The sequence below is a fragment of the Sardina pilchardus genome, chromosome 14 (genome assembly GCF_963854185.1).
Source record: "Sardina pilchardus chromosome 14, fSarPil1.1, whole genome shotgun sequence".
Lineage (NCBI taxonomy): Eukaryota > Metazoa > Chordata > Actinopteri > Clupeiformes > Clupeidae > Sardina > Sardina pilchardus.
In genome coordinates, this window is record NC_085007.1 from 30,662,978 (window position 1) to 30,673,246 (window position 10,269).

The 10,269-nt window shown below is 45.1% G+C and overlaps 1 protein-coding gene across 8 annotated transcripts in view; it reads left to right on the top strand.

The window, feature by feature from the left end:
* mapk10 (mitogen-activated protein kinase 10) overlaps positions 1–5,319 on the top strand; it is a 51,281-nt gene extending 45,962 nt beyond the window's left edge. For 5 of the 8 annotated variants that reach the window (XM_062554345.1, XM_062554346.1, XM_062554342.1 and 2 more), the window contains one exon: positions 3,713–5,319. In XM_062554345.1, the coding sequence (XP_062410329.1) occupies positions 3,713–3,855 (143 nt within the window). In that variant the 3' untranslated portion in view covers positions 3,856–5,319. Of the gene's footprint in view, positions 1–3,707 lie in introns of all 8 variants that reach the window. The other 3 variants (XM_062554347.1, XM_062554348.1, XM_062554350.1) reach the window with 3 other exon arrangements.
* Positions 5,320–10,269: the final 4,950 nt, after the last annotated feature.

The window sequence follows — 10,269 nt, forward strand, 5'->3', positions numbered from 1 at the left end:
TTGTGTATTGAGCATATATCGTACTGTATTGCACTGGTATGTGTGTGTATGTATTTCATGTTAAATGTTGGAGTCCATTGGATGTTTCCCTTGATATCAAAGGCATTTTGCTCCTAGCTGGAAACCAATTGGATCATCTAGCACAACAGTATTCAGTATTCAGCTGAAGCTAAGAGAGGCCCTAGCCATAAATTCAAAATGGGTGCATCTAAAATAAGGGAGCTTTGAATATATTGATTCATGTTGACGCCAAGTTACAGTTGAGCCACAGTACAGAAATGGGTCTTATCTGTGGTCCAGTCGGCCATAGCTCTGCTGTGAAGGAGATCTGAGTTGAGGCCTGTGTATCAGCTGGAGGGTGGAGGTTTGGTGATGCAGTGACGGTGATACATTAGGCTACTCAGAGCAGGCGGACAGATCTGATTAATGGTCCTGCATTCTGAGCTGTGGCCAGTGGAGGGCAGTGTGCTGCTTTGCAGGACAGAGAGGTGCATCGCATGGCTGCTCTCCAAAATTTCAGCAGCTCAGACGGAGGAAAGTCGATTGCAAGGCTACTGCTGCCGCTGCTGCTGCCGCTGCTGTCAGTGTTTATGGGAGGGGAGGCTCTGTCTCAGCACTCTGTCCTCAGACACATCCCTCTGAGCACACAGCAAGGAGGAAAAAAGCTTTTCAAAGAGACAATGCATAAACTGCTTTCCCGCTCAGTAGTCTAGGGACATTTAATCTGCATTGTCTTTCATCTCTCTCTCTCTCTCTCTCTCTCTCTCTCTCTCTCGATCCCCTCCCTGTGTCTGTCGGTATATATCTATTTCACTCTTTCTCTCTCTCTCTCTCTCTTCCTCCCCTCTCCTTGTTCATTTCAATTAAACAGATGGGTAGCACTTGTGCTGAGGAGAGCATACGCAATGCAGTTGGAGAGCCCTTGTGTGGCACGGCAGTATTTCATGGCTGTAGTGTGTGTGTGTGTGTGTGTGTGTGTGTGTGTGTGTGTGTGTGTGTGTGTGTGTGTGTGTGTGTGTGTGTGCGTGTGCGTGTGCGTGTGTGTGTGTATGTATACATTTAGCCTACAGACATAATTGCTCCACCATAGGTAGGCTGAAAAAAGCCTACATGACTGGAAATCTATACTTAACACGGTGGTGGCTGTTGATGAAGGCAGCATGTACATTTGATAAGGGTAGGCTACCGCCACTCGCACAGCTTGAGGCACGGGGGGTTCAGCACTGACGTTAGACTCAGCTGATACCTGTCTGCAGAGGGATATTGGAGGAAGACATATTCAATCCCATGTGAAGACCTATATGCTCCATAAATCTAACTACCGGGCTGTTGACAAATTGGTGCTGGTTGATGTAGCATAGTGCTGTGGGAAGCCTTGATTTCTTTTCCTGGTGTCAGTGTAAGAAGGGGAGAAAATATGTCCTGCAATCAATGCTGACCTCCTTTTAGGATGATGGAGGGGCCTGGCTGCTGGAGTGCTTCTTAAACGAGTGTGTGTTGCAGCTGCACACAGAGAGAAGGGAGAACGGCCCTCTGCCTCGGGCACCAGAGATGTCCTGTGTCCAAACGGCTAATCATTAATATTCCTATAAGCTAAAGGGATCGTTTTAGTTCAGAAGTGCTCACGCTCTACTCTCTCTCTTTCTCTCGCTTTCCTTCTCTCTTTTTCTACCTCTCTCTCTCCCTCCCTCTTTCTCCACCTCTCTTTCTCTTTCTCTCTATCTCTCTTTCTCTTTCTCTCTATCTCTCTCTCTCTTTCTCTCTATCTCTCTCTCTCTTTCTCTCTATCCCTCTCTCCTCCCACTGGTCTTATGTGCTCTCATGTGCCTCAGCAGCGCTGGACATTCATGGCCCCATGTGTCAGTGCTGGGATGACGGAGGACATTGTGGAGTATTCATCTTCCTCAGCGCCCCTCTCATCTCCCCTCTCCAGAAGGCTGTTGAGCAGAGAGGCAGTTGAGACATGCTTTAAACTGGCCTCTTTTGGCTCAGAGAAGCACCGCGTCAGAAAGCCTGCGCCACTCGAACCGTGATCGTGATGACTGATCAATGTGCGCTTTATGGAAGGAAGGCTACGGGACAGTTCTTGCCTTTCATTTGTCTGGTTCTGGCAGAGTTCCCCCGCCGTCCCCCCCACCCCCACCCCCCCTTTTCCTCCTTCGGCTACTTTGGTCTCTGGGCTGCAGAGCTGCCTGTCTCACAGACTATCACGTTCTGCTGGCAGAGCATGTTTCAGGGTCTGACTTTACTGTGTGTGGGGTGGGGGCGAGAGAGAGAGAGAGAGAGAGAGAGAGAGAATAAGAGAGGGGGAGAAAACGAGAGAGAAACCTAAGAAGGGGAGAGAGGGAGTACAGCAGTGTGACAGCAAATAAAAAGCCTGTCGGCTACGGAGGAAATGTCTGCCCCTCCTCGTTGGACTTTGAAAAGAGCTGACCCTTTGTCTCGCTCCCCCAGCCCTCTGAAGTGGACATGGCATGCGGACAGCATAGAGATGATAGGTTTCATCCTGTCCGCTCCTCCTGCCTCGTGCTGTAAGGGTCCAGCCCTGTCCAGAGCTGGTCATTTAGAATATGCCACTGCTGCTGCTGCTGCTGGAGTTCAGGGGGAATGAGGCTACTTGGTCTGAATGAAAAGCAGGCGCACGGTTGCTAGTGTGGGCCGTGGAGATGGATGAGCGCCGTCTCTTATGCAGATGCCGCTGCAGATGGAGCAGAGAGGAGAGCTCCTTTCTGCTGAACACGAGGAAGTGGAATTTATCTAGAACACTTATCTCCGGCGCTTTTTCCGATATGAAACACCTGCCCTTGTAGCAGTGGCAAGGAAGGAGCTGACACATTTGCTAAAAGACTGGAAAAATGCCCTATTCATCACTAAAGCTTTTCTGTGTCAGGCGAATGGGGGAAATGCTGTCAGGAGGTTGTTGTGTTGGTGGTGTGATTTCTCCTTTGTGTTGTTCTCCTCACTCTTAGAAAACCAGCTCCATCTAGTGGCCAAGTGCTGCTACTCATGTGGAACTGCAAGGCATTTCAAATGGGTTTTTTTAGAGGACAGAAGAGTGCAAGGGAAGAGTGGCACTCTGCATGCACACATACTGTACCTACTGCTTAGGAGCCCTCCATCAAGGCCCTCAAGGGCCACGTGTCTTAAGCTGCACACTTAAAGCACATCCTCACTCTGTCTGAAGAGGAGTTGTAGGAATTAGAATGGAGTGGTCAAGATAGTCACTTAACGTGCCATATCAGTGACTGAGGGAAGTATGGACTGCAAAGGACGCTTGAATCCAAGGCTCTATTGGAAAAGTGATTTCAGTCTCAATGGGATTCACAGGCAAACTATTCAAAAGCTGACTGTTCTGATCTTAAATGCTACTTCCATGTACACTATCTGTTGGCACTGCTCTTTCCTGAACACCCAATGGAATGGATTGAGAGTGTACGTACCTATAGGGAACAAGCCTAATGGACTCCATCATGAAATCCCCACGCTCATGTTCAGCCTATGTCCAGCTGTAGTGCTAGTCTGTAGTCTACTTACCTGTTGTGTATTCGTACTGTGTACTGTGTTTGTGTGCTTATGTGTGTGTGTGTGTGTGTTGGTGCATGTGTGTCTCTATGCCGTGTGTTGATCTATGAGCTGTAACTGTGGTCTGAGCGTCTCGGCTGGGCACCCCTGTTCATTGTAACCCCGCCTGCCGTTGCTTCCCTTAGCGCAGGTGCAGCCGTGAATGGCAGCGAGAGCCTCCCTCCCTCCTCCTCCGTCAACGATATCTCCTCCATGTCCACCGACCAGACCCTCGCCTCCGACACCGACAGCAGCCTGGAGACCTCCGCAGGACCCCTCGGGTGTTGCAGGTGACTAGCCGCCTGCCTGCGCAACCCCATGTTCTTCAGAAGGTGAAGTGCAAAACCACGCGAAAATATATTAAAAAAATACGAAATCAACATCAAGAAGAAGAAAAATCAAAAAAGCGGAAAAAAGAGCAACGACATCAACCATCACGCGACGACGACAACTTAATGCTGATGAAAACAAAAAGCGAAGAATTTGAAATTAAGAAACGAAACAAAAAAAAAATACAAATGCCAAGCTTGCATTCTCATTCTAAAGTATAAATAATGTTTAATGTAACGAAACAGAACAACCTGATATGTATATTGATCAAACCCTGTAGTTGCTTTGCTTTCTCTCTCTCTCTCCTCCTCCCTTGTATGGCATCCAATGAAAAAAAAAACAGCCTATTGCTCCGCATCTCTCTGTAAAGTGTAAATTGACTGGCTGATGATAACTGATACCTTGCAAGCTTCTGTGCTTCACTCCGATGTGGCAAGGTGGGCCTTTTGAATTCATGACTACTGTACTATATTCTAGACCTCCACTCCTCTCCCCCCCTGTGATGGTAATGCCAATCTGTGCGCCCCTCTTGTGGGCTGTGCCAGGTTGATGTGCTTGTTTGTGACTCCTAGTGGGGTGTGCTCCGTGCTGAAGGACTCCCCCCATGTCTTCTTGTATATATGTAACTCTGTACAGCAGTAGGATACTCTCGTGTGGGACTGAAGGCCAGTATTGGACGTGTTTATTGCGCACCTTGCCACATCACCGCTTTGACCTTAGTTTGACCTTGCCTGTAGTCTTGCATGATGGGGAGAAAAAAACTGAGCTCATTTTTGGTTTTTACTGACCACTCCGTAGAGACACCCCTTTGTTTCTCTCCTCCTGTGAGCTTTTAGGGGCCTGTGAGCCCCGAGTGTGTGTGTGGTGGGGTTGGGTGGGGTTGCGGGGGGTGGATGGACTTGAGGATGAGCACCAGGGAATGCTGGAGGAGTGTGTATGTGTGTGTGTTGCGTGTGTATGTGTGTGTGTGTGTGTGTGTGTGTGTTGCTTGTCACTGGCTGAGTGCGGTTCATGATGGTTTCAGTAGCCCACTGCTTGTGTTAGTTAAGTCCCGCTGGCATTAGTGCACCCCACGGGCCCAGCCCAGGCCTTGCATGCCATTGCATCGTCACACCCCTCTAAAGGGCACTCACTCCAGCTCCAGTGTCACAGTAACAGCAAGGAAAAGGACAGGAAAAAGGTGTGCTCACCTTTCTTGTGTGTGTGTGTGTGAGTGTGTGAGTGTGTGTGTGTGTGTTCGTTGGTGTATAGTAGGGGCAGACAGAAAGTGCAGGGCAGTGAAGTATTTACCTCATCTTTCAACCTCTGACGACTACAGCTTTTCATTCCATGTTTTTCTCATACACATTCCTTGCTATGATTTCATCTCATTTGTGTGGTGTGTGCTTTGCTGTGAATCCTACCAGACTGACTACCTAAAAACCAGAAAGGGAGGGAGAGAGAGGGTAAGGGAGGGGGCGGGGGGGATGGGTGGGGGCGGGAGGGGGTCGAGCTTCTCGGCTGGACTTTTGTTTGTATTTATTGATCTGCTATTTATTCCTCAAGACTGAACCTGAGTTTGGGAAGTGCCTTTGAGATGATACAGTTTCCTCATTCTATAAGCTAAGCAGCAGTAGGGACTGCGTGGCAGGGGCAGGGGGCGACTGGGTGAGAGAGAGCAGGGTGCTGAGTGGACAGGGGAGGAGGTGGGGGGGACGGGGGTGGACGGAGGAAGGGGCCTGGCTAGGTTCTGTTGCTCTGCATCCCTCCACATCCACATGTGATGGCCACATCCTTCCTTTAGTCCAAACCAAACCTCACATGCCATTTGTATGGTTTACATGACAGACAATGTAGTTACATAACACTTTAATGAACTCCAGCTTTGAAAACAAACACCACTTGTTTAGGTTGTAGGGTTTCTTACAATAGTGTGGTCTGCACAGTCAAGTTCTTTTTTTTCTGTTCATTTGATTTGACCATTTATGGAATCACTTTAATAAAGGGATGAAGTGCTCATGATTTTATTTATTTGCTTGTTTGTTTGTTTGTTTTTTGTTCTAAATATGAATGGAATTTAATTCTGCAATTTGGCTTTGTCATGCAATCTCATGTATTTACATATTGTTTTTGTTATGTTGTCCCATTGCGATGACATCCTTACTTACACTGACAGATGTGACATGTCATATCATTAATATTAGCGTTGTTTCGCCCACTTATTTAATCCTTTACTATTTCTAGCGTAATGTCTTTCCAAGTGTGCCATGACAGGCTATGGAATTTGAATTTATTTCTCTTTGACTATGATGTCTACTGTAGGTCAAATCAATTGAAATATCCTGGACTCAAGCACAGTTGAAAACATGAATGAGCTAATGAAAGACAGTGAGATTGACGAAACATCGTTTTAGGCGATGGCAAGTTACATGTATGACATCCCTTGACCTTTCTTTGCCTCCTGAAAGCACAGTTTTATCACCCGACAATCAGTTGCCATATTTCATTTTTTCACGTATATATCAAAATGAGTCTGTCCCACTGGTCTTATTTGTGCACCTTATTTTGATGATACAATTTCCATGGTAGCTGTTGTTGGTCTACAGCTAGCACACTGGCTGTCCAATGCAGATCAATTGACATTGTTATGTTTCGTATGTTACGTTCTGTCATGGATGTTTATGTCAGAACAGGTCAGGAGACGCCAATGTCTTGGCACATAATAGGGTGATTATCAGAGATTCTCAGGTAGACTGCTGTTGTGTCTGTTTCCATGTGCTGTAGCTCGTGCAGCATATACCAGCTTGAACGTCACCATCTTACACCACTCAACCATAACTTGTCTGATGCCTTTCCTTATAGTGCATGACCAATATACTGGCTTCTTAGATGTACAGTAGATACTATAGCCTTTTCTTCATTCAGAACAGCTAGAGAAGTATTAGTAATGTAGAATGTAAATCCACTATAAATGTGTAACGCCTAACTTGCCAAAATTGCTTCCAGACACATTTGTCAATGTACATACAGTTGAAAGCCCACTACAGATATACACTTCAATAGAGTGGAGGGGTCGCTATGAGGGGTCTCCAGGGTTGAGTGGGGTCTTTCTGCAGCAGCTACTGAACTTAAGAGATTTTAAAACAGGGTGGACGCTGTACTTTCTTTTTTTTTTTCTTTTTTTGATTGATTAATTACAATAGCTGTCATTACAAAATAGTGGTCTTGTGAATTACTGAAATAAATGAGTGATGAGTTTGATGTATGATCATATGTTTTTTACAGGGCACTTTTTTTCTGAACGGGATTCCATACTGCCATCACTCTATCTGGTTCATTGTACACCCTTTTTGTTTAGGGTATGGAATTTTTTCCCCAAAACATGCCAGCTCTCAGCGGTGACACAGGCAGAGATTAAACGTTTTTAAAAGCAGACTTTTTAAGATATATTTCAAAGATTAACAAGACCTCCTCTTGTAGTATCCTGGGGGGTGGGAAACATTATGCAGTTGAGTTATTTTACAGAACACGCCTGTAGTTCCACATGCTCCGGAGAGAGTAATGGCCGCCAGTATTGAACTGGTAGAAATCATATACGTCTTGCACAGCAAATGTGCAATGCTGCTTTGAAGGAAAAGCAGCATTAATCATGGCTGTTAGTTTGACTAATATGGTAATGAGCAGAGGTGTGACCAAGGCATTGATTTCATCACTCAATATAGGAGCACCACACACACTAACCTATCAAACAATTGATTTGTTTTCATACCACTTTGTATTTTGGCCTTTTCTTTTAAGAACTGATTAAAAATTGTAACATATTTGTAATGCGGTACTGTTTGTATCTGTTGTGTAACAATATGATGGTTATAGTTTGTGAGTTTGAATTAGAAGGATGTACATTCACTGAATCTGAAGGTTTGAAGCTAAATATTTGGATTCAAAGGAAATTCAGAGTGTAACCACTTTGTGAATGAAGGCCTTTTTGTTATTGTTCCAGTCAAACAACCCATTGTCAAGACCTGTGCTGGTGTCATTAAAATGGGGTTGTGAAGATAAAGTAGACTGTCTAATAAGCTCTGTCATTGTGTAATTGAAAAATAGGCTAAGCGATCCATCAAAGGGTCATCTTAAAGAGGTCTGTCTGTCTGTCAATCTTGCTCGAGCAGACCAATCAGTCATGTAGGCTTAACCTGTCAGAATGCAGATTCATTTCTCTATGTTGATACAGACAGCTACACATCTACTTTCTGATTGGTTGACCTTTCACAAAAAAGGCTCTTCTATTCAGACTCACAGCAATAGAAACTCTGTTCACATCAGAACTCATCATTCAATGCACTTACCTTTTTTTGGGTTTTAAGAAATCACGGTAGGGCAATAAACCAATCCTCTACATTGTTATCCTTAAGCCGGAGGTTGGATGTATGGGCTACATTAACCACAGCTCCTACAGTCTAGTATAGGTGATTTTATTAAACAGTAAAAATCTGTTTCTTTTCTTTTTTCTAAATAGAAGGTGGTGTTAATCCATTCCTCCTCCGTTCTTTCTTCTTCTCCTTCTCGTTGTGCTGACTGTAAGCCATTTGTTGAGCTGTGAGGTTGAAACTGTCTGGTTCACTCTGCAACGCTCGATTTCAGTGTCTGAGGGCATCTCTGATCTCCAGGCTACTGTGTGATCAAACAAATAAACGCAAGAAAAGAAATGAGGTTAAAAAATCACTATAGGAAGCTCTTAAGCACTCAACATTTTAAAGGTACTGTGTATGTAAAAAAAATCAAATATATGTATGTATGTGATTGAAAATAAACAACAAAAACTGTTTGACCTTGGGAACGAGTGGTATTCTTTCTTTCTGTGTCTTCTACTTGAGTTTGTTTTATCACACTGCATGTAGAAATCATTTGCAATAGCTCACTACAACACCCTCTCTCTCCTCCTCTCTCTCTCTCACACTCACAGCAGGTTTTCAGGGCAGGTAAAATTAGCCACTCCATCACCTCAAACACACACACACACACACACACACACACACACACACAGCCATTACAGCCCTGCACACCCAGCCTCCTAGCCTAACGTATGTCTGCATAGCAACAGAGCATCTGCTACTAAGCCACGCTGGACTCTCACCCTGGATGGCCCCAACTGCAAGATGGAACTCAACTCAATTAGAGGCCTGCCACACAAAATGATGTGTCGAAAAAGAGGGGAAACAGGTGCACTGGAGAGAAAACATTTCAGTGAATGATTCTCGCTTCTGTTTCCATGGTGACCGTGCACGACCCAGCGGTAAGGTAGTTTTGGATCACCCAGGATCATGGATGACTGTGACAGAAACTTCATATACATCTTATTTAGTCTCATCTTTTAGCCTGTCAACTGAACTTAAAAATGCTCTTTGGCAGAGTAGAACAGTTGTTTTCAGGTCAGATATCATCACACAGCGTCTTTGCTAAAATGGATCCAGTATTCTCACTCCTCCCCTCCCTCTAGCACAACAGAACATTCTCATCCCTAAAGGTTCATTCCTAATTTGTGATTTATAAATGATTATTCGGTACGTAATACATATTCTAGACTTGTTTTTTTGCGACACCTTTGGTGGTGGTATTTGTGTAAACTACGGTAACCAAATATTGCTACACTCCCTCCTGCAACATGCCCCTCAGTGAGGAATTCACAGCTTGGGTTAACATTGTCAGCTTTTCTTAAGCCTATTATCTCTCTCTGAAAGGTGTAGAATGAGAAGGCCTGGTTGCCTATGTACTCCGACTCTCTTTCTCTCTCTCTCTCTCTCTCTCACACACACACACACACACATACGCACACACACACACACACACACACACACAGATACATTCAGGGCCAGTGTGCATCCTAATGCTGGCTCCGTTGGGCTGTGCTAATGGGGTGTTCAGTTCATGGAGGCTGCAGCACGGCTGCTGTTCCTGTCTGATGGGCGGACAAAGGCAACAGAAATCTCACAGTGGGCTCCATAGTAACAGCTGCCTTGTATTACCAGAGGAGGCACTTTTCATTGGAGTGCTTCCTTACAAAGACTCGTGTGAACACTCACACCTAAACCAGTTTTCACCGACATATTCACTCGAGCTGTAAAAGTACACTTGTGATATCTGCTAATCAATCAAATCCATGTTATTTCAACATAGCACGTTGAAATGAGACTGATATTGACAATGTATTTCGATGTGTTGCAGTAGGCTACTTAAAGCAGGTGGCATCATGTGAGAATCCAAGCAATCAGGTCAGACACACACAAACTCATGCATGTACGCACGCATGGACACAGGCACGCACCCACCCACACACACACACACACACACACACACACACACACACTTAACAAATACTTAGATAAGACAGAGTTTGTAAAT